At 43.6% G+C, this 24921-nt stretch overlaps 1 protein-coding gene across 1 annotated transcript in view; it reads right to left on the reverse strand.

Annotated features, from left to right (window-relative positions):
• LOC126412994 (arrestin domain-containing protein 17-like) overlaps window positions 1–24921 on the reverse strand; it is a 198760-nt gene that overhangs the window by 147310 nt on the left and 26529 nt on the right. Inside the window, exons 4-5 of the mRNA XM_050082886.1 lie at window positions 8763–8856; window positions 8534–8594 (exon numbers count right to left, since the gene is read on the reverse strand). Of these exons, the coding sequence (XP_049938843.1) occupies window positions 8534–8594; window positions 8763–8856 (155 nt within the window). The remainder of the gene's footprint in view (window positions 1–8533; window positions 8595–8762; window positions 8857–24921) is intronic.

Genomic DNA, 24921 nt, shown 5'->3' on the forward strand with positions numbered 1-24921 from the left:
AAGCACGCAGGACATGGTGCTGCGGTCGGCAACTCCTATACAAGACAAGTGTCTGGTGCAGTTCTTAGATTGTTTACTGCTGCTGCATCGGCAGGTTATCAAGATTTAAGGGAGTTTGAACATGGTGTTGTAGTCGGCGCACGAGCTATGGGACACAGCATCTTCGAGGTAGCGATGAAGTGGGGATTTTTCCGTACGACCATTTCACGAGTGTACTGTGAATATCAGGAATCTGATAAAACATCAAATATCCGACATCGCTGCTGCCGGAAGACGATTGTGCATGAACGCTACCAATGACGACTGAAGAGAATCGTTCAATTGGTGACAGAAGTGCAACCCTTCCGTAAATTGCTGAAGATTTTAATGCTGGGCCATCAAAAAGTGTCAGCGTGCGAACCATTCAACGAAACATCATCGATATGGGCTTTCGGAACCGACAGCCCACTCGTGTACCCTTGATGACTGCATAATACAAGGCTTTACGCCTGGCCTGGACTGTTGATGACTGGAAACCTATTGTCTGGTCCGACAAGTCTCGTTTCAAATTGTATTGAGAGGATGGACGTGTACGGGTATGGAGGCGACCTCATGAATCCGTCGACCCTGCATGTCAGCAGGGGACTGTTCAAGCTGGTGGAGGCTCTGTAATGTTGTGGGGCGTGTGCAGTTGGAGTGATATGGGACGCCTGATACTCTGACAAGTGCCACGTACGTAAGCATCCTGTCTGATCGCCTGCATCCATTCATGTCCATTGTGCATTCAGATGGACTTGGGCAATTCTAGTAGGACAATGCGACAAGTCCAAAACTTAGACAGTGTGGCTCCAGGAACACCCTTCTGAGTTTAAACACTCCCGGTGGCCACCAAACTCCCCGGACATGAACATTATTGAGCATATCTGGAATGCCTTGCAACGTGCTGTTCAGAAGAGATCTCCGACTCCTCGTACTCTTACGGATTTGTGGACATCCTTGCAGGATTCATGGTGTCATGTCCCTACAGCACTATTTCAGACATTAGTCGAGTCCATGCCACGTCGTGTTGCGGCACTTCTTGGTGCTTGCGAGGGTCGTACACGATATTAGGCAGGTGTAGCAGTTTCTTTGGCTCTTCAGTGTATGACAAAGTATGTTATGTAAGCCATTTTTTTTTTTTGCAAGCTAATGAATTACGTTGAAGTAATTGTTTGTTATAAAAAACTACAAAACGTTAACAGGGATTTTTATTTATTGCATTGTCGCGGCGGATACTTGGCGTAAGCAAATGGATATTCTGGGTGTGATACGTAGTTTTTCGGGCCGCTATGTCGCATTTTGTCCGGGCGGACAGTCGTTCCCCGCTATATTGCTTGATAAGTTATCAAAGAAAAGAGAATTCAGTTACCTATCAGTCAAAGGTACGGCAATTAATCGCCCAATATTTGATAATAGTGAGAACAAGTCATAAATAGGAGTTTTAACGCGTCTGAGAATCATTAATCTCTGTTCAGAGGTCAATGCAAGTCGCGATTCAGCAGTTCTGCCAGTTTCTGATAGGAACAGGTAATCAGCTGCACAGACATTACGAAAATATTTAATTGCAACTTAACTGGACTAGAGATCGAATGATTTGTGCCACTATTCGATGTAAAAACATTTTAGACGAACCTGAAACAAAAGTACTTCGGTAACATAGTGTTGTTATGATGCCTAAGTAGCAAGTCTAATTAATTTTGAACGTCGAATGCAGAATCAGTATAACACAAAACTACACTTACGCTAGTGCACGGGTTGTAGCACTTTAAGATGTAACAATAGCATGGACGAGATTCCATGGTCGATGCAAAAGTGAGAAATCAATAATGAAACTAAATATTGTTAAAGATCTGGAATAGTAAATGAAGTGTTACGAAAACTAAATGTCGCAAGATCTCTCGCGGCCCTGTGGGTGTTGGTATCGTGCAAGGAAGCGCGTGATGGGCTGACAGCCACTGTGCTCTACTGCTGGCACGGCTGAGACTCGGTAAAAGTCGCGGGATCGATGCCCCGGAGAACGCCTGCGACCGAGATTGCCGGCGGCGAGCATCGGCCCAATTACATTCATTCGGCACGGGTCACGCGAAACCAGCGCGTCGCGGCGCCACGCGAACCGCAGTGTAGGAATCAGACCGCCTAATTAAGCGGAGTCCGTAAGGAGCAGCGGGCCCGCAGCTGATGGCTGCAGGGGCGTTTCTGTAAGGCGACACAGTGCGTACGTAGCACAGATGGGAAACTGCTTTTGCACTGCTGTCACTAGTACGCAGCAGTGCCATTTGTTCGAAGCAGGAGTGTACAACCACTATTTGTCTTGTATACGCCCACATGCTTCGGGATGATCGTTCTCGGTCGTATGTTCTCCGCTATATGACACACTTGCGCTCAAAAGTGTTCTTCAGGGACTAGAGTATTGCCAGCAGTGCACCAGGAGAGTGTGATAGGACCGCTCTCGTTCTCTATAAATTGGCCGACAGCGTGAGCGGCAATCATCGTGTGCTTGCTGATGACGCTGTAGTAACCTACTGGCCATTAAAATTGCTACACCGAGAAGAAATGCAGATGATAAACGGGTATTCATTGGACAAATATATTATACTAGAACTGCCATGCGATTACATTTTCTCGCAATTTGGGTGCATAGATCCTGAGAAATCAGTACCCAGAACAACTACCTCTGGCCTAATAACGGCATTGATACGTCTGGGCATTGAGTCAAACAGAGCTTGGATGGCGTGTACAGGTGCAGCTGCCCATGCAGCTTCAACACGATGCCACAGTTCATCAAGAGTAGTGACTGTTGTGACGAGCCAGTTGCTCGGCCACCATTGACCTGACCTTTTCAATTGGTGAGAGATCTGGAGAACATGCTGGACGGGGCGGCAGTCGAACATTTTCTGTATCCAGAAAGGCCCGTACAGGACCTGCAACATGCGGTCGTGCATTATCCTGCTCAAATGTAGGGTTTCGCAGGGATCGAATGAAGGGTAGAGCCACGGTCGTAACGCATCTGAAATGTAACGTCCACTGTTCAAATTGCCGTCAACGCGAACAAAAGGTGACCGAGACGTGTAACCAATGGCACCCCATACCATCACGAAGGGTGATACGCCAGTATGGCGATGACGAATACACGCTTCCAATGTGCGTTCACCGCGATGTCGCCAAACATAGATGTGCCGATCACGATGCTGTAAACAGAACCTGGATTCTTCCGAAAAAATGACGTTTTGCCATTCGTGCACCCAGGTTCGTCGTTGAGTACACCATCGCAGGCGCTCCTATCTGTGATGTATCGTCAAGGGTAACCGCAGCCATGGTCTCCGAGCTGATAGTCCATGCTGCTGCGAACGTTGTCGAACTGTTCGTGCAGATGGTTGTTGTCTTGCACACGTCCCCATCTGTTGACTCAAGGATCGAGACGTGGCTGCACGATCCGTTACAGTCATGCGGATAAGATGCCTGTCATCTCGACTGCAAGTGATACAAGGCCGTTGGGATCCAGAAAGGCGTTCCGTATTACCCTGCTAAACCCACCGATTCTATACTCTGCTAACAGTCATTGGATCTCGACCAACGCGAGCAGCAATGTCGTGATACGATAAACCGCAATCGCGATAGGCTACAATTCGACCTTTATCAAAGTCGGAAACGTGATGGTACGCATTTCTCCTCCTTACACGAGGCATCACAACAACGTTTCACGAGGCAACTCCGGTCAACTGCTGTTTGTGTATGAGAAATCGGTTGGAAACTTTCCTCATGTCAGCACGTTGTAGGTATCGCCACCGGCGCCAACCTTGTGTGAATGCTCTGAAAAGCTAATCATTTGCATATCACAGCATCTTCTTCCTGTCGGTTAAATTTCGCGTCTGTAGCCCGTCATCTTCGTGGTGTTGCAATTTTAATGGCCAGCAGTGTATATGGGGAAAGTGTCGTCGTTGAGTGACTGAAGGACACAGGATGATTTAGACAGTATTTCTATTTGTATGGTGAATGGGTGCATGCTGCAAATATAGAAAAATCTTAATTTAGGTGAGTAGGAAAAACACTACTATAGTATTTGAATACAGTATTGATGATGTATTGCTTGACATAGTCACGATGTTTAAATATGTAGGTGTAATATTGCAAAATGATATGAAAGGAACGAGCATGCAAGTTCGGTAGTTGGCGAAACGAATGGTAAACCGGTTTATTGAGAGACTCTTAGGAACATGTAGCTCATCTACAAGGTAGATCACATGCAAAATACTACTGCGACCAATTCTTGAGTACAGATCGAGTGTTTGGGATCCACACAAGGTCGGGTCGTATTAACCGAGGACTTTAAAGCACCGCAGAAGCGTGCCAACTTTGACTGTCAGGTTCGATCAACAAGCGCGTATTTCGGAAATTTAGAGAGGGGATTTGCAGGTGATCGCAGAAGAATCTAATCCCACTAACGTCCTACTTCTCGCGAAAGGACCGTGAAGATAAGATATGAGAAATTAGGGCTTCTACGGAGGCATAAAGACAGTAGTTTTTCCCTCGCTGTGTTTGCTAGTGAAATAGTAATGGGAATGACCAGTAATGGTACCAAGTACTTCCCCGCATACAGCGCACGGTGGCTTGCAGAATATACCGGGTGATCAAAAAGTCAGTATAAATTGGAATAAATCACGGAATAATGTAGATAGAGAGGTACAAATTGACACACATGCTTGGAATGACATGGGGTTTTATTAGAACCAAAAAAATACAAAGGTTCACAAAATGTCCGACAGATGGCGCTTCATCTGATCAGAAAAGCAATAATTAGCACAACAAAGTAAGACAAAGCAAAGATGATGTTCTTTACAGGAAATGCTCAATATGTCCACCATCATTCCTCAGCAATAGCTGTAGTAGAGGAATAACGTTGTGAACAGCACTGTAAAGCATGTCCGGAGTTATGGTGAGGCATCCCTAGAGATGTCGGTCGATCACTATAAACTTGCGACTTCAGGTAACCCCAAAGCCAATAATCGTACGGACTGAGGTCTGGGGACCTGGAAGGCCAAGCATGACGAAAGTGGCGGCTGAGCACACGATCATCACCAAACGACGGGCGCAAGAGGTCTTTCACGCGTCTAGCATTTTTTTTGTTCTAATAAAACCCCATTTCATTCCAAGCATATGTGACAATTTTTACCTCTCTATCTACATTATTCCGTGGTTTATTAAGTTTTCAGATTTATACTGACTTTTTGATCACCCGGTATTCAGGGTGACCCAAAAGTCCGTTAACGTTTGAAAAAGCACCAATTCATGGAAAATGTAAGCAGAGAGGTAAAATTGGACACGCACGCCTGAAATGACATGGGGATTTATTCAAACCAAAAACGAGTGCAAGAACTGGCCAACAGATAGCTCTGGACAGCAACACTCCATGGGTCTATCAGCACCCACAGCCAATGTCATTCCATTGTACAATGTTTGTTCGCCGATGGTGATACTGTGTTCCAAGGCGACAGGGCCGCCGTTCACACAGCTCGCATCATCCAGGACAGAGTTTGTGGGCACGAAGATAAATTGTCACACGTCCTCTGCCATCGCAGTCACTAGATCGCAATATTAGTGAGCCTTTATGGGCTAGTTTGGAGAGAACGGTACGTGATCGCTATCCACTTCCACCGTCGTTAACTTAATTTTCCGCTGTTTTGCAGGAAGAATGGGATACGACTTCCTTGAAAACGATAGAGAACTTATATTTATCCATTCCGAGGCGACTGGGAGCTGTTTTGAATGACAATGGTTTTCCTGCAGCGTATTACAGATGATAATGTCTAGTGTTTGGTGTTTCCTTATATTTGTCCAGCGATTGGACGTGTGTTATCTCTGCTTTATGAGAGACAAGTTTCTCACGCCACTGGATAAAGCTATCCTTGTTGAAAGTCGATTGATGTGGCTTACGCAAGACGAGGTACTACCAAATTTTCTAAGACTCGTACGATAGTGCCTAACACAAACGCTAATCGAATGCTGGATTTATTAAGAACCTGCAGTAGCACGCTCTCTCCGTGCACGTGAGCTGAATCCATCAGATCTCTAGCTTTGGACACAGCACGGGCACCCGTTTACAATGGTGATCAGATAGGAGGGCAGCCTGATATTTTCGCACGATATCGGCATTCTTTGAGTGTAAGAATGAGCCGTAACCACTTTGAACACTTTCTGTAGTGTCAACGGATCTACATCTATATCTACATCTACGTGATTACTCTGCTATTCACAATAAGGTGCCTGGCAGAGGGTTCAATGAACCACCTTCAAGCTGTCACTGTACCGTTCCACTCTCGAACGTCGTGCGGGAAAGACGAGCACTTAAAGTTTTCTGCGTGAGCCCTAATTTATCTTATTTTATCGTGATGATCATTTCTCCTTATGTAGGTGAGTGCCAACAAATTGTTTTCGCAATCGGAGGAGAAAAATGGTGATTGAAATTTCATGAGAAGATCCCGTCGCAACGAAAAACGACTTTTGTTTTAATAATAGCCACTCCAATTCACGTATCACGTTTGGGGCACTATCTCCCCTACTCCGCAATAGTACAAAACGAGCTGCCCTTCATTGTACTTTTTCGATGACATCCGTCAGACTCATCTGATGCGGATCCAACACCGTACAGTAATACTAGAGAACAGGGCGGACAACCGTGGTGTAAGGAGTCTCTTTAGTAGAACTGTTGCACCTTATAAGTGTTCTGACAATGAATCGAAATCTTTGGTTGGCTCTACTCACAAAATTATATATGTGCTCGTTTCAATTTAGGGTATTTGCAACTGCAGTGGCTAAGTATTTAGTTGAATGTACAGCCTTCATATTTGTGTGACTTATCGCGTAATCGAAATTTAGCGGATTTCTTTTAGTATTCATGTGAATGACTGCACACTTTTGTTTATTTAGGGTCAACTGCCACTTTTCGCACCATTCAGATATCTTACCTAAATCATTTTGCAATTCGTTTTGGTCATCTGATGACTTAACAAGACGGTAAATGACAGCACCATCTGCAAACAATCTAAGACTGCCACTGAGATTGTCTACTATGTGGTTAATATAGATCAATAACAATAGAGGGCCTATAACACTTTCTTGGGGAACGTCGGATATTATTTCTGTTTTACTTGATAACTTTCCGTCCATTACTACGAACTGTGACTTTCTGACAGGAAATCACGAATCCAGTCTCACAACTGAGGCGATATTCCATAGGCACGTAATTTGTTTAGAAGACACTTGTTAGGAACGGTGTCGAAAGCCTTCTGGAACTCTAAAAATATGGCATCAATTTGACATCCCCTGTCGATAGCCCTCATTACTTCATGAGTATAAAGGGCCAGTTGTATTGTAGAGTGTAAAGTGGACGAGACTCTTTATGCTAAGGATTATTAAAAGTATCAAGAACTGAAGAGTACTCGCTGTCTGCCTTTTTATTAAGCAAGTGATGTCGTTATCTAATTTTGAAACAGAAAATTTTGATACCCTTTTTCTCTCTCGAGAAGAGCGCAAGCTTCTACTTTTACAACTGTGTTCTTTTTCTCCTCAACAACCCCAATCATACTGGCTTTCATGTTTTCTCGGCGTGATCGATTAATTCTGTGCTTATGGATCGATATTTTGACGACCGACCCAATTGTCTTCTTGAGTTCGACGAGGTGTCGTTATACATAATCGTTTCGTGGACTCAAAACGGACTGTAGAGTTTATTGCATTATTTATCTACGCATATTATAAAGTCCTCCTTCGCGTTTTTCTGTATGTATATGAAGGCAAATCTCAGGGATTTCTATAGGGATTTTCATATGGTTATCAACTTATCACTAACAGATAGACGAGTCACAACGAAAGTGGTGTATACAGGGAGTTTCAAAAATACCAAAACAAGAAAAAAAACGTCTGTTAACATGGGCTCTAAAATGCATACCTTAAGAGCTATGAACACTTTTTGTCTTCGTTACACTGAAACTCCTCTCTTCTGTTGAACAAGGGCTCATACATCTAAAAATATAGTTTTTAGAGCACATGTTTATTGGACTTTTTTCTTTTTTTAATTAAGGGATCTGTCCCCAAAGTTTGTAAAAGTATTTTTATAACACCCTTTATAATTTATTGGTTCAAATGGCTCTGAGCACTATGGGACTTAACTTCTCAGGTCACCAGTCCCCTAGAACTTAGAACTACTTAAACCTAACTAAACTAAGGACATCACAGACATCCATGCCCGAGGCAGGATTCGAACCTGCGACCGTAGCGGTCTATAATTTACTATCGCTACGCCAGAAAAGTTGTCTGGTCATCCGAAGCAGGCCTATGTTGCTAGTTATCATGTACTTCAGACTCTGGTTGCAGTCCTGGCAGCGATTACGCACTATTACGCAGCTCGCAGCAAGAAGAAGATGGTAGAAGAAGCACATCATTAATTCAGAATCGGTTTTGCACAACTGTAGAATAAGCAGCAGGCCAGGAAAGCTCAGGCGGCTGCGATTGCACTCACTGCTGTACTTGTGGCCGAAGACGTAGAACTTGTGCTCGAAGTACTTCTCGCTGGAGCGGAACTTGTGGGGGGCGGCGACTGCGGCGGCGGTGGCTGCGGCGGCGGCGCCGGCGGCGGCCACGCGGTGCCTTGGGTAGGTGGCGCGGTGCTGCGGCGTCCGCGCCGGCGGCGGCCCGGGGGCGGTGCTGGGGGCGGCGCCGGGGGCTGCCGGGGACGGTGCCGGCTGGACCCAGTCGTCGGCGCGGCAGCCCGGGCACAGCTCGCTCGTCACGTCGGCCACCCCGGGGCTGCTGGAAGGACGCCACACCCTGACGACCAGGTGACTGCGGCACGCACAGTGTTCGCAAACCTCCGTGCTTTGCTCATTATGAGTTCACCTCTAATGTAGACAAGCACATTACTGGTTGTCGACCCTAGTGTACCTCCACCTGGTATTGTACCACAACTGCAAATATGCCGTACATACTGTTGCGTAGAAAAACTATATATTCTCTTTATTTTCAAATTAATGGGAAACAGGTGTATATGAAGATGTTTTCTTTTTGTTTACTACGATTGATTTAGAAAAAAATGGTTCAAATGACTCTAAGCACTATGGGACCTAACATCTGAGGTCATCAGTCCCCTAGACTTAGAACTACTTAAACCTAACTAACATAAGGACATCACACACATCCATGCCCGAGGCAGGATCCGATCCTGCGACCGTCGCTGCAGCGCGGATCCGGGATGAAGCGCCTAGAACCGCTCCGCCACAGCGGCCGGCCGATTTAGAAGCTCTGATGTCTTCATAATCAGGCATATGTCGTTACAATCAAATTTCTCCCCACTCACGGGGAATATGTTTATCTCCTTGTAGAATTAGTAAACAGACAATCAGTAGCAAATTGGAAGATTTATTAGAACCCCTTTACCATGTTTTCAATGTTTATAATAACGCCTTCTTCAGGAGGAAACAAAGACAATCCAAGCAAGTTAATAGTACCTCGTTACGATTGCAAAAACAAATCTTATTCAGACTCACTGGATTACATGTTGAGGCAGAGGTACGTTAAAATATAGCCGAAAGGCATCGGTCAAATAAAGGTGACGTTTTATATTTGAATGAAGCCTGTGCCACAACATGTAATCCAGTAAGTCTGAATGAGTTTTGTTTTAAGAAGACGTTTTTGTAAACGCAACTGATTGGCTGTTTACTATTTCTACAAGAAGGTTTCATTCTACGGTTGCTGCTCCAGCCATATACAAATTTTTAATACTTATTTATCTGCTTAATCGCTATTGTCACGGCATGTGCTAATAATGAAGACATGAAAGCTTCGAAATCACTCGTAATAAATGAACAGAATCAAATACAGCTGTTGCAATCAATTTCAGAATAAAGAGAGTAAACAGTTATTCTTCGCAACAATAGTATACCAGTATCTCTTCAGTAAAGCAGAATATGAATACCCTACATATTATGATTGAAGAGGATAATTCCAAAACTAATGCCTCCCATTTATTTTTATGGAAAGTACAACAGACTCACGAAGCACAATAACACAAATAAACAGAGCGAGAGTTAAGCTATATACTATCGTTTTTCCACGTAGTCACCGTCATTCGTTACGAAATTTTCCCAACGACGAACAGGAACCTGCGGGCCGCGTCCGTTGAACCTTGAACAAGGCCAGCCACTGTGTTACTGGTTGCCGTATTTTCTAATGGAAGCACGCAGCCTTATAAATGTTCGTATAACAATAATTTATTTTGCCAGGATAGTCTAATTACTACTAATATTCACATTTCAGCATAATATTGTCGTCTTCGGATGGCATTATTAATCCACTGTTTAGGCTTCTTTAATGAATTCTAGCTATATAACAAACATCATGAAATAGTGTGAAATATGTCAGTAAATATGTGTGATAGCCAGAGTTTATATATCATCTTGAAACTGTGGATTAATCATCACATTTGAAGATGGCAATATTAAGCTGAAACCGGTAATTTGAATAGTTTTAGTAATTAGGCTACGTTGACGCAAAAAATTCTTATACTGCACTACAGCTTTGACAAAACCGTCTGTGTCCTGCAAATGTAGGTCACCTAGTCAGTCTTCATAGGCCCAAAGATGTGGAAGTCTGATGGCGTTAAATCAGGTCTGTATGGTGGCTGTGGTAGGATAGTCATGCTAAATTTGGCAGTGCGTCCTGTGGGCGGAAAACTATTGCGACCGTGGCGTTGGCATGTTACAAGTGAAAGTTTCTCTTCTTCTCTGGCCTTAGCCTGAAAATTGGGGTTTTCCACTGTGCCATGTTCTGAACTATCAGCTGATATAGACTCTAAGAAATCCAGAAGAACCACATCCCACCTATCCCATGGGTCTGTACACTTAACTTTACCTGCAGATAGCTGTCTCCTGGAAGTTGTTCTTTGTTGGAGAATTAGCATGTCGCCACTCCGTGGACTGGCTTTTGGATTCCGGACCGTAGTGGTGACAGGACGTGTAATCTCTGGTCATGGTACTGTTCAGAAAACAGATTAATGTCGATGTGAGCGCAAAACGTGGCAATTAATATAAATGAGAAGAGATAAAAATAATTTTTGTATTCCTTCACTACTAAATTATTATAAATAACTGCCACCTCTTCTTCTCGACGGTATCCTAATATCCTAACAGAAAAGGTAATGGACTTGCCTGAAACTTAGGATGAGCACCTCAACTGGCCAGAATACATTGTCACCACTTGAAAGAAGACTTCCCCTTGTCTTTATGCCCTCCAGAACTTACGCGACGTGTGAGGCACGTCTGAAAAGTTCGGTGAATTGTCTCAGAAAAAAAAGGAAACAAGCGTTACAAATAAAATACTCGTATTTTTACTGGCCTTCGGGGTGCACTCAGCCTCGTAATGCCAATTGAGGAGCTACTCGACCGAGCAGTCTCCGGTCAAAGAAAACCATCTAACGACAGGGAGAACGGTTTGCTGACCACACGCCCCTCCTATCCGCATCCTCATCTGAGGATGACACGGCGGTCGGATGGTCCCGGTGGGCCACTTGTGGTCTGAAGACTGAGTGATTTTTTTTTTACTGGCCTTAAAAGTAATCACCATTAGCTACAACAAACTGCTGTAATCGGTTGTAAAGATATTGGAAAGTGTCAGCAAAGGCTTCTTGTGGAATCGCTCGAAGCACCGTGGTCACACTTTATTTGATATGCGCAACGTCTGCATGTTCAACTTTGTCGCTCAATGCAATGTGACTGTTCTTCATAATCCAGCTTATTCCTTAGATTTGGAGCCGGCAGAGTTTATTTTGTTTGCCCTCTGTAAAATTGCTCTGTAAGGCGTACGCTTCGCAGACGTCGGGCGATTCCACAGGAAGCGTGTGCTGACTGTTTCCAACAGTGTTACAGCCGATGTCTATTGTAGGTAATGATAATCACTTTGAAGGCCAGTAAAGGTATTTTCTCTGTAATTCTTGTTCTCTTTATCTTGGCAATACGTCCACCATGTGTGCGGCAGCCGAGTCATTAAGTACCACATGAAGCGTTGCGTAATGCGCCGATCTATAACGGGGCAGTTCTTTTCGGCAAGAAGCCATGTCTTTAAACATCTATTGCGTAACGATGGCCCGCTGGCTGTTGTGACGGGCTTCAAATATTTTCGTTGACTAAAAGTGGCTTTGGGCACCTTTAAAATATCTCGATGCTGGCAGAAGCCCTTATTATCTTTGCCGGTAAGCATCTGCTCAGAGTCTTCCACATCCTTGCATGTTCAAACCCACACAGACGGCGGAGGTCACTAAGCTATTACTTGGCGCTGAAATGAATGTTTGAAGCAAGACATGTGAAGCGTATTTCTGTAAACTGCGTAAGTTTCGTGAAAAACAACTGCCTGCCACATTGACATCGGTGTTGAAGAAAAAAAACAAAAAAAAAAAAAGAAACCAACCAACAGTCGTCTGTGAATGTGCCACCGTTTGCAGTTCATGGCTGATTGTCAAATAAAGAAGACTCGCTCTTTACAGACACTTGCACACATACATTTTAACTGTGATGGAGCAGGATTTAGTGACCGGAAAGCGGAAGGAATGTCCAGAGAAAAATTTAGTAACATGCGCAATACCAAATGGAAGAAATTTATCGCCGTGGATAGAAAACAGCTGAAAACAGAGTCGGTCAGACCATAGAGCTACCCAAGATTCTACACAAAGAATTGAAGAGGTGCTACTGGATCCCGTCGCAGAATATTCGTCAAAAAGTACGGTAAATGTGACCATGAAATCCATAATCCCACGAATACAGTGAGTAGTGATGGAGAAGCAACTATGTTAGCGTCATAAACAACGTATACAAGCAATGGCGACAAATCTAAAATTCTGTTCCGTCGATGCATTCTGTCGTGCAATGCACACATTAAAACTGGTGGTCGTCGCTACGAACAGCTGCTTTGAGCCTAAGTTGCTGTTATATCAGTAAAAAGCACTACTCAGAACCACCTCTGAAGACGTCTACCTCTGAAGATGTCCAACGCAGCACTGGACGAAACAGAAAGGGTTTATGGACCACGACCATAAAACTCAGAAGGCTCACCAGCAGCTAAATATTTATTTCCGGCTATTTTTCTATGATTGCAAGGTGCTCAGTTCGTGTAGTTTTCACCATAAAGATTCGGGGCACCCTGTCTATAAAAAAAGGTCAAAAAAGTTTAGTACTCCTTGTATACCTGCGAACATGTGTGGTCTTCAAAGAACTGTTTTTTGAAACAAAAACATTTTCTACGTTTTGTTTAAAAGCGTACATCGTTGCACATCTGTGAAATGAAAACGCTCTGCTGCGTAACATTCTACACCGCCTGCTTTGTGGCATGCTTCGATTCTCCTTTGCATGTTGTTTACAGTGTGGTCCACGCGTTGCTGGTCTCTTCGACACACAACCTCCCGAGATCAGTATCTGAGGAGGGTTGCTACGAAAATGCAAGGCAATTTTGAAGCGGTTCTAAGATAGCTCTGTTGGGTTCATGTCAGTATGTCAGTAGATACCTCATGTCATTCCACTCAGTTAATTTCTGCTACTTGGAGGAAGATGTCGATGAAGTGTTCACGGTGTGCTGTCAAATGAAATGAAATGATCGTATGGCACTACTGGGTGGAAGACCCCGTACGGGGTAGTTCCGCCGCCTAGTGCAAGTTTATCTATTTGACGCCATTTCGGCGCTTTGCGCGTCGATGATGATGGGATGAAATGAGGAGGACAACACAAACATCCAGTCCCTGGGCGGAGAAAATCCGCGAGTCGGATAGGAATCGAACTCGGGCCCCAGGATCCAGAGACAGCAATGCTAACCACTAGACCACGAACTGTGGGTGGTGTGCTGGTGCATTATCTCCCTGAAAGACGAATTCTTCGCGCCGACATATTGATTTTAGGACTGGATAACAGACTGGAGAATCCTGTTCCGATCTACACAGCCCTCAAGGTGTCCTCGATAGCGACAAGAGGTGTCATCCGTACATGAAGCTGTCACAAAACGTGACTCAACCATCTCGCCGCTAAAACCGTGGGACCGCTTGCTTCAGACGTGCAACGGTGTCTGGCCGCCTTCATGCTCTTCTACGACGATCATCAGGTGTCAGAAAAATCCTGCACTGGTCAATGAAGAGAACCCGACGACACTGACCTAAGTCCTATTTCTGTTGTTACCTTGCCCACCTTATTTGGGAGGGAGGGTGGTTGTTGTATTTTTGTACTGTTGTCGCAATGGGCACCAGGCCTAATTGACTGGGAGGAAAAGGTTGCAATCTGTCTGAGTTGAGAAAGTACCTCATTTTTCTCAAAAACGGTGGTGCGCAGTCATGTTAGGTCCTCCTCGGGGTACCTCATGGCCACATCAGTAGATAGCGTTGATCAGCTGGTGTTTCTGACCATACGGCTACTACGAAGAAGATATTCAATGTTTTGTGTCCCACGATAACTGAATGTTCGAATCACATCTATATGGTGAATTCTACTTCTCGTGCTGGCAACACTTTTTTGCTGTACAGCGGTAATGCGTGCATAGTTCAAGCTTGACCCTTCGAGGTATGTTGACAAACTAGTGAGAAAGTATTGTACACAGCCCACATTGTCCCGCTGGCCCCTGGAGACCAACATCCCTTACTGAACTTTACTATGAACTCAGGATTACTTTCACATGTATTACACGGGTGGCAGTTCGTACAGGATTATTGTGGTCAAAGAATATTAAGAAAGAGGTTTGTGATCAAGGAAAAATGCCAATCATGAGGGTGGTGCAAACCTTCTCTTTTCTTTACCGGTAATGGGACCCAACTGAGATCATATATTCTGTTATTATAATAATTGGTGAGAAAACATAGATTGTTGCAGAAAAGTCGACAGGAAAAAGGTTAGCAGAAATTCGAGCGTCTATAAAATGATCGACTGCGTGACGCATACAACTTCCACCGTTATACCATAGCGAAATACCTTGCCGAGAACCTAAATTCTGGTCCTACGTAGAATCGCTAAGCGGGTCGAACACTTCTCTTCTTTAACTCTTCGACCAGTCTGGCGTACCAACGGAAGACAACAGAATGAAAGCTGAAGTTTCAAAGTTTGAAATTACGCGTTTAAAAAAAATCATTCACACAGGATGATTGCACATAAAGGCCAACATTTTTACCGTCGCACAGGCTTCCTATAGACATAGAAAATGGCGTCCATGGTGTTGACAACCAACTAAAAGAATTCAAAATAAATAAGTCGCCAAGGGAGGATGGAATCACAATTCGGTTTTTAAAAAAATGGTTTAAATGGCTCTGAGCACTATGGGACTTAACATCTGAGGTCATCAGTCCCCTAGAACTTAGAGTTACTTAAACCTAACCAACCTAAGGACATCACACGCATCCATGCCCGATGCAGGATTCAAACCTGCGACCGCAGCAGTCGTGCGGTTCCGCACTGAAGCGCCTAGAACCGCTCGGCCACAGCGGCCGGCTTCAGTTTTAATGAGAATAGTCTTCGGCATTGGCCCTTACTTACCTTGCAGTTATAGCAAATGTACTCAGCGCTTAGCCCTAAGCGACTTGAGAAAAAAGAGCAGAGGACTATTGTGATACGAAGGGAAAAAGAACAGAACGAAAATTTACAGATCAGTATCCTTAACGTCGGTTGCTCTAGAGTTCTTGAGCATATTCTAAGTTCGAAAATAATACATTTACTTGAGACAGGAAAGTTTCTGCCTAAAAAATGAGCATGGATTTAGAAGATATCGCCCGTGAGAAACTCAGCTTGTACTTTTCTCGGATGATATATTACGAAACATGGGTGAAGGGCAACAGGCAGATTCTAGATTCCTAGATTTCCGGAAAAAATGTTTGACACGGTACGCCACGGCCTACTGATAAGAAAGGTCCGAGCGCACGCAGTAAGTTTGCAGGTATGTGAGTGGATCAAAGACTTCGAAAGCAGTACAACTCAGTGTGTTTGTCCTCGATGGCGAGTGTTCATCAGAGACAAGGGTATCGTCCGGAGTGTCTCAAGGAAGTGTGATAGGGCTGCTCTTGATCTCTATGTGCATAAACGACCTGACGGAGAGTATGAGTAACAGTCTGCGATTGTCTGCTGATGACACTGTAGCGTACGGAGAGAAGATGACGTTTGAGAGATTGTCAGAGCACACAGGACGACTTAGAATTATGTGAGGAATGGCAGCTTACTAAATGTACAAAAATGTAAATGGATGCAGATGAGAAGGAAGAAACAATCCTCTGATGTTCTAATACAGTGATAGTAGCGTATTGCCTGACACAGTCGCGTCTATGAAATATCTAGGTGTAACGTTGCGACGCGGTATGAACTGGAACGAGCAAGTAAGGTCGGTGGTAGGAAAGGCGAATGGTAGACTTCGATTTATTGCGAGAATTCTGGTAAAGTGTATCAAATGTAACTCATCTAAAAGGGAGACGGCATATAGGACACTCGTGTGGCTCATTCTTCAGTGCTACGACTGTTAAGGAAGACATACATGAATTCGGATGAATGCTGCTAGATTTCTTCCCGCTAAGTTCAGTCAATACACTAATATGCTTTGTGGAGTCAAAATGGAAGTCCATGGAGGGAAGACGACGTTCTTCTCGCGAAACATTATTGATAAAGTTCGTACGAGTAGCATTTGCAACTCATTGCTGGGCAATTCTACTGCCACCAATTTACATTTGAAGTTAGTACCAAACAGGCAAGGTAAGAGAAATTAGGGCTAATATGGACTCATGTGAACTATCATTTTTCCCTCGCTCCATTTGCGAGTGGAGCAGGAAAAGGAATGACTAGCAGTGGCACAAGGTACCCTCCGCCATGCACCGTATAGTGGCTTGCGGAGTTTGTATTTAGATACATCCGGAGATGTGGAATGGTATTTGTCTGGATTGTTATTAATTCTGTGGCTTTCACTTCTTCGCAATTTCGTTCTTTAAGCCTAACGAGGTCTACACTACATTAATTTAAGGATCTCGTTTTTGGAATCCACTCTTTTTAATTAAAACTTTGTCATGCCTTGTCAGTCTTGATGTGAATAAGAAGGCAGGTGCCGTCAGGTGCGACTGCTCTCAAACCATCACTTGAATAACTGAAGTTTGCAACATACTAAAACGAGTAATTTACAGTATAATGGAAACAATGGTAGAAGCTGACCTCAGTTACGATCACTTGCGGCAGTACTGACGCTACCAAAATGATCAGCCAGAACGTTAAGACCACGTAACTAATAGCCGGCAAATAGCGGCGGTGCGTCGAAATATGGTAGCAATGAGGCCTTGGTAGGTCGCTGGACGGAGATGGCACCACATTTGGACACACAAGTCACCTAATCCCCACAAATTTCTGTCGGGGGGCGATGAGCTCTGACGTCACGTTCAGTCACATCCCAGATGTCTTCGAAGGAGATCAGATCTGGTGAGTTGGAGAGGGGGGGGGGGCGGGGGGTAGCACACCTATTGTTCCTCGAACCACTCTATCACAATCATGGCCTCGTGACGTGGTGAATTATCTTGCTGAAAAATGAAACTGCCGTCGAGAACATCACGGTGCCTTGCACGAGTCCATTGGACCCATGGATGCCCACATGAATGTTTCCCAGAGCATAATGGAACTACCACCAGCACCAGAATAGGTTTCAAGGAACTGTTCCCCTGGAAGACGACGGATTCGCGTCCTCCCATCGGCATAACGAAGAAGGTATCGGGATTCGTCAGACTATGCAACGTTGTGCCGATGGTCACGTTCCCATTTCAGTCTTAGTTGCCGAAGTCGTGGTGTTAACATTGTCAAATGCATAAGTCGTTGGCTGCGGTGGCCCATCATTAGAAGTGTTCGGTGCGCTCTGTGGTTAAACACACTTGTACTCTGCCCAGCATTAAAGTTTGAAGTTAGTTTCGCCACAGTCCGCCAACTTTCCCGGTTTACCAATCTGCCCAGCCTATAACGTCTGGAATTGGTTTCACCTTGGTTTCGCCATGTGTTGAGGACTCTCACCACAGCACTCCACGAACAGCCGAGTCCTGCAGTTTCCGAAATGCTCATGCCGAGCAGTCTGCCTTTGGTCAAAGTGAGATAGGTCGCTCGCCTTCCCCATTCTACAAAAGGACAGCACACTCACTGATCATACATACACCGTGCGTGTATCTGACTAGCAGTCGTTCCACGCCAGGTGGCGCTGCTATCGTCCGGATGGGTTTATATCGATAGTAGGTCGGTGCTCATAATGATCCGCCTGATCAGTGTATTTACGTTAGAAGATAGACTTAAGAAAGGAAAAACTACGTTTATAGCATTTGTAGTTTTACAGAAAATGTGTGAATATATTAATTAGAATGACTACTCTTTGAAATTCTGTAGGTAAGAGTGACAAAATACAGGAAGCGCGAAGTTATACACCACTTGCACAAAAACCGTCTGGGAAAGCAAGTATGGCTTTTCACTCTCTACCCAGATCAAACTACCCTTGAGCCCTGAGAGCTCGAGAATTTCGCCGCCTTCCCGCAGGATGTAGCACGTGCTGAAAACTAGTGCTTGTGGTGGTGCTGGTGGTTGTAATATGTATTGGACGCTCAACAGCGACATCATCAGCTCTCTTACTAAACTTACTGGAGAGGAATGTGGTTATCGGTGATTAGCAATTGTATAACAACGTCACTAAAGTTATTGAAATTAATCTATATCAAAACGTAGGTTAATATGTTCCTGAGTTGGCGGCAGTTCATTCAGACATTTGAGAGAAAACAGCACTATTCAATATTCTGAATTTCTCTAAAAACGGAAGTTTCAAACTTGAAATTTTGAAAGCATATGTAGCTGAACACACAAACATCTCTTTGAGGCCGCTGCAGAATATCTTCATTATTTTCTGAGTTACTTCATAAAATGTGAAATTACGAGGGCTCTTCGAAAAGTAAGTTCCGATCTGGCGCGAAACGGAAACCACAGTGAAAATCCTATGAAGCTTTCCACAGACGTGTTGGGCAGTGTCCCTAGTATCTCCATCGAATGCGTCACGTCGCTCGTTTCAGTTCTGACCGCACAGTGAGCACGTAAAGATTCCTAGAAAATAGTGCCTCCCGCCAAGTTTAAGGGCCTGGTGACAGAGTTCGGCTGCTTTCTTGCAGCTCCACATAACATAATTATCGTGCGTTTCGTTCTTCATGACAATTCTCAGCAGAAGTGTGCGTGGGCGACGAAGATGCTTTTGAAGCGTTTTCGATGGGAAGTGTTTCATCACCCACGATACAGCCCATAATTGGCCCCCTCTGAGTTTAATTTCTTCTCACATGAACCACTAGCTATGAAGACAACATTCTGGCACAGATTGAGAATTGGGGAAAAGCACAGGCTGGTGCCTTTTATGACGAGGGTACTGGAAAGTTGGTACAACGATACGACAGATGTCTAATTTGGAGCGGCAACTTTGTAAAGAAGCAGCTGGAAGGTGTAACTAACCTTTGTAAGCAAAACGTTTTTGATTTTCACGGTGGTTTCATTTCGCACCCGATCGGACCTTACTTTTCGAGTAGCCCTGACAGATGGAAAAACAAAAAAAACTATACAAGGTGTAACGGATTTAAGTGCAGATATTTTATATGTGCTATCTTAATTTGTACATACAAAACTGTGTTGGTTGTCTTTTCTCTGTGTCGAATAGTCTTCCAACAAACACGTAACAAACTTTACAACCCGATGTTTTCTTCATAGTCATAACTGCACCACTAAGTGGGCCGCACCTGACGGTGTGGAGCAGCCACCTTGCGGCCAGGTGCCACACTTCAACAGCTACCCTGCTGCCCCAGGGAATATAAGCATTAATGGCTTGCTCTTGCCACTTGTGCTTGGGGATACTAACCAACCTAAAAACACACTACTTCTAATAGCAGTAATTATTACTCAGCAAATGAACCAAATACTGACGTAGCGTTGTTCAGTACGCTGTTTTCGGTCACCATTAAAAATATCTGCACTCACATCATGTATATACAAGGTGTTTCACAGTTCTTGTTACAGGCCTCTAGGGATCATAGAGGGGGAATTAATAGATAAAATTTTGATAAGTAACCCAAATCCGGAGATAATAGTGTTTCGATTTGAAATAAGTTTGAAGGCTGGAGCACTTGCAAATATCGAGCTTCACATTTTCTCAGTATGGGCTGCTTTTCCGAGAAAAGATTGTATACATCCAGAATATGCCCCAGACTCCTGCAACAGACGGACGTCAGCTGTAACGGATTTTTTATTTATTTGGTCTTCCGAGCAGCAACTCGATTTAACCCTCAATAACACATAGTTCCAATTTATTTATTTATTTACACGTCAAGTTCCGTAGGACCAAATTGAGGAGCAATTATCCAAGGTCATGGAACGTGTCAATACATGAAATTACAATATAAAAGTAAAAACAGATAAAAATAAAATGTTTATCAACCCAAAAAAAGTCAGTCCATAAGTTTAAGTGAACGCAGTCAATAATACAACAAGAAAAAGCTTAATTTTTCAAGGAACTCCACGACAGAATAGAAGGAGTGATCCCTGAGGAAACTCTACAGTTTAGATTTGAAAGCGCGTGGATTACTGCCAAGATTTTTGAATTAGAGTGGCAGCTTATTGAGAATGGAAGCAGCAGTGTACTGCACACCTTTCTGCACAAGAGTTAAGTAAGTCCGATCCAAATGCCAAGTATTAACTGAGTGAAAGCTGCTTATTTTTGGGAATAAGCTAATATTGTTAACACGAATTGACAGTAAGGAATATATATATTGAGAGGCCAATTTCAAAATACCCAGACTCGTGAACAGGGGTCGAAAAGAGGTTCATGAACTTACACCACTTATTACCCGAACCGGCCGTTTCTGAGCCAAAAATATCCTTTTAGAATGGGAAGAGTTGCCCCAAAATATAATACCATAGCGGGCCGCCGTGGCCAAGCGGTTCTACGCACTTCAGTCCGGAACCGCGCGACTGCTACGGTCGCAGGTTCGAATTCGGCCTCGGGCATGGATGTGAGTGATGTCCTTAGGTTAGTTAGGTTTACGTAGTTCTAAGTTCTAGGGGCCTGATGACCTCAGACGCACGACTGCTACGGTCGCAGGTTCGAATCCAGCCTCGGACATGGATGTGTGTGATATCCTTAGGTTGGTTAGGTTTACGTAGTTCTAAGTTCTAGGGGACTGATGACCTCAGATGCTAAGTCCCATACTCCTCAGAGACATTTGAACAATTTTATAATACCGTATGACATAAGCGAATGAGAGTAAGCAAAGTAGAGTAATTTTGGACGCGAACGATCACTCACTTCAGATACCGGTCGAATAGTAAAAATGGCAGCATTAAGTCTTTGAACAAGATCCTGAACGCGGGGTTTCCACGACAGTCTACTATATATCTGAACATCTAGAAATTTGAACTGTTCAGTTTCACTAATCGCCCATTATGTGAAATTAAAACGTCAGGGTTTGTTGAACTGTGTGTTAGAAACTGTAAAAACAGAGTCTTACTGTGAATTAGCGTTAGTTTATTTTCTACAAGCTATGAACTTAGGTCATGATCTGCACTATTTGAAACCGAGCCAATCTTGCACACAACATCCCTTACTACCAAGCTAGCGTCATCAGCAAACAGAAATATTTTAGAGTTACCTGTAAGCTAGAGGGCATGTCATTCATATAAATAAGGAACAGGAGTAGCCCCAACACTGATCCTTGGGGCACCCTCCCCCCCACCCCCACTTGACTGTACCCCACTCATAGCCCACATCACATCCATTCTCAACATTGTGAATAATGACCTTTTGCTGTCTGTTGCTGAAGTAAGAGGTGAACCAATTGTGAGCTCCTCCCCGTATTCTGTAATGGTCCAACTTTTGGAGCAATATTTTCTGATCAACACAATCAAACGCCTTAGTTAAATAAAAAATATGCCTAACGTTCGAAACCTTTTGTTTAACCCATCCAGTACCTCACAGAGAACAGAGAATACAGCATTTTCAGTTGTTAAGCGACTTCTAAAGCCGAACTGTACATTTGATAGCAAATCATGTGATATAAAATGATCAACTAGCCTTACATGCACAGCCTTTTAAATAACTTTAGCAAACACTGAACGCATAGAAATAGATCTAAAACGATCTGCATTATCCCTTTCTCCCTTTTTATAAAGCTGAGTACTTTAATCGTTCAGGAAACTGACAATTCCTTAAGGAAAAATTACAAATACGGCTAAATACTGGGATAACGTGTGCAGCACAGTACTTTAATATTCTGCGAGGCATTCCATCATAACCATGAGAGTCCTTAGTCTTCAGTGATTTAATTATGGACTCAATGTCTGATTTTGTATCGTCGACCTTATACTGCTGTACAGACACTTCCTTCACAACTGACTACATGGTTTTAATTTTATCCCGTGAATTAGCTATTCTATTTGCTTACCATATACTATTTGTCTTCCTAATAACATTTTTAAGCACCTTACAATACTGTTTGTAATTGGCTACTGCAGCTTGACTGTGACTACTTCTAACATTTTGATATAATTGCCACGCTTTGTTCTACATGATATCCTTATTCCACTAGTCAGTCACCCGGGCTGCCTATTACTGCTAGTATCCAGTTTAGAAAGTTCTAATGGAAAGCAACTCTCAAAGAGCATGAGAAATGTGTTAAGGAAAGCATTATGTTTATCATCTATGTTATCGGCACTATAAACATCCTGCCACTCTTGTTTCCTGACAACATTTAAAAAACTCTCTATTGCTGTTGGATTAACTTTCCTACACAGTATGTAATTACATGTGACATTTGTTTCAGTACAAAAGCCTTTTAGTGTTAAAATTTGTGCATCATGGTTTGAAAGGCCATTCACCGCAGAATGCCCATCTAATAATGAAGAATGAATAAAAATATTGTCAACAGTTGTGTTACTGTTCCCCTGCACTCTAGTTGGAAAAAGCACAATCTGCATCAGATCATATGAATTTAGGAGACCTACCAACGTCCTTTTTCTTGCCCCATGATATACAAAATTAATATTGAAGTCACCACATATAACTAATTTCTGGTACTTCCTACAAAGTGAATCAACAACCCTCTCTAGCTTGAGCAGAAATGCTCTGAAGTCGGAGTTAGGGGACCTACAAACAACAACAATTAGAAGTTTAGTTTCACTAAATTGAACTAACGCTGCACAACATTCAAATATCTGTTCAGTGCAGCGTCGTGATACGTCTATGGATGCAAAAGGAATACTGTTTTTAACATACAGAACTCCTTGAGAAACAGCCAGCTAATCTGTAGCCTGGTAAAGGAAGCCTCTGAATTGTCAAATTATTTAAGTGGTGCTCCAACATACCAATAATCAACATCTATAAGCAGTTCACTAACTTTATCTCTAATATCTCTTACATTTTGATGAAATATGCTAATTCCTTCTCTACCTGGAAACATGACATCCTCTGAAGGTGACCCTTAGCTAGAGGGACTTCCTTTAAGCAGGTATACCTATCAGCTGACTTAAATCTAAAAAAAGGTGCCGCTCTAACACCAACTACTACAGGAATTTTTCCACGAGTGATGCCACCACCACCCACTACACTGTCACCTATAAGGTTTGCCAGCCTCCTCTTCCCATACCTACTGAGGTGGAGGCCATGTCTAATGAAACCCGATCTTCTGATGGAACCAACTGGCACCACTGAAATGTGACCCATGCCCTCTGCCAACAGCGCCCTCTCTAGCCCATGTTAACGTGCCTAACAGCCGCATTAAGATGAGGCCGATCATGACGCTGAAACAGTTGCACGAAATGCACGTTAGTGCCACCAGTTTGAGTAGCTATCTTTACCAGGTCACCACCTACATGATATTCCCTGTCCCTATCAAGACTGTTCCCTGCTCCACCCACTATCACTACCTGATCCTCTTTCGTAAAATTCCTACATAACTCCCCTACGCTGTCAGTCATCTGAACCAACCATGCACTAGGCTTCACAATTCTGGTGACCTGATACTCACTCCTCAACATTTCCTGCAACTGCTGGCCCACACCTCTACTGTGCGAACTACCTAGCAGCACAACCTTCTTCTTGCTGTTAGACATTGCAACTGACCTAGGCCTCCTAATTGCTGAAGACTGCTGCATGTTCCCTACATCTACAGCTAAAAAGGCTCCTCTCCCCTCAACTCTGACAGTAGGTCAAATTTATTGCATATACGCAAAGTATAACAGTCTGAATACCTCCTCCTGCTAGCTGCCTTCTTGCCAACTGTCAGTTCCCATTCCCCACCACCCTTCACCCTCCTCAACCTGTCTAGTTCCTCCTTTGCGCGTTGTAACTGCACCTGAAGGTCACAGATCGTACGCTCCTTCTCCTCTATGAACTTATTTCTACTAAAGATTCTGCATTCCCAGGAGAGGATCTCGTAGAGTGTCCACTGGCTTCCGCACTGCATTCCCCCCATTGAAAATACTTTGAAAAAAATCCCACAGCGTAACCCACCACTCACAAACCTACAACAGAACCCACACTTATCATTCATGGTAAAATTTTACAGTTACTGAAAAAAACTATACGTCTACGTTATCTAAGTTCAGTACCTAAGTACAATGTACATAGAATTGAACAAAACAAGACAGAAATGCATATTTTCCAGTAGAGAAAGCTCAAACCGCCCCAGCTGTGTCCAACAATTAGAACAAAAGGCTGTTAAAATTGTGTTCGGTTACAGGCACATCATTCCTGAAATATTTTCAGAAGCAAGACAGAAAAATAGAATATGTACGATATTAAAACTTACAGATTGTGCCCAGTACTCTTAAGCGACTTAACAGTCACTTTATGAAGGCGAATGTCTTTGGTAAA

The sequence above is a fragment of the Schistocerca serialis genome, chromosome 7, assembly GCF_023864345.2.
Source record: "Schistocerca serialis cubense isolate TAMUIC-IGC-003099 chromosome 7, iqSchSeri2.2, whole genome shotgun sequence".
Taxonomy (NCBI): Eukaryota; Metazoa; Arthropoda; class Insecta; order Orthoptera; family Acrididae; genus Schistocerca; species Schistocerca serialis.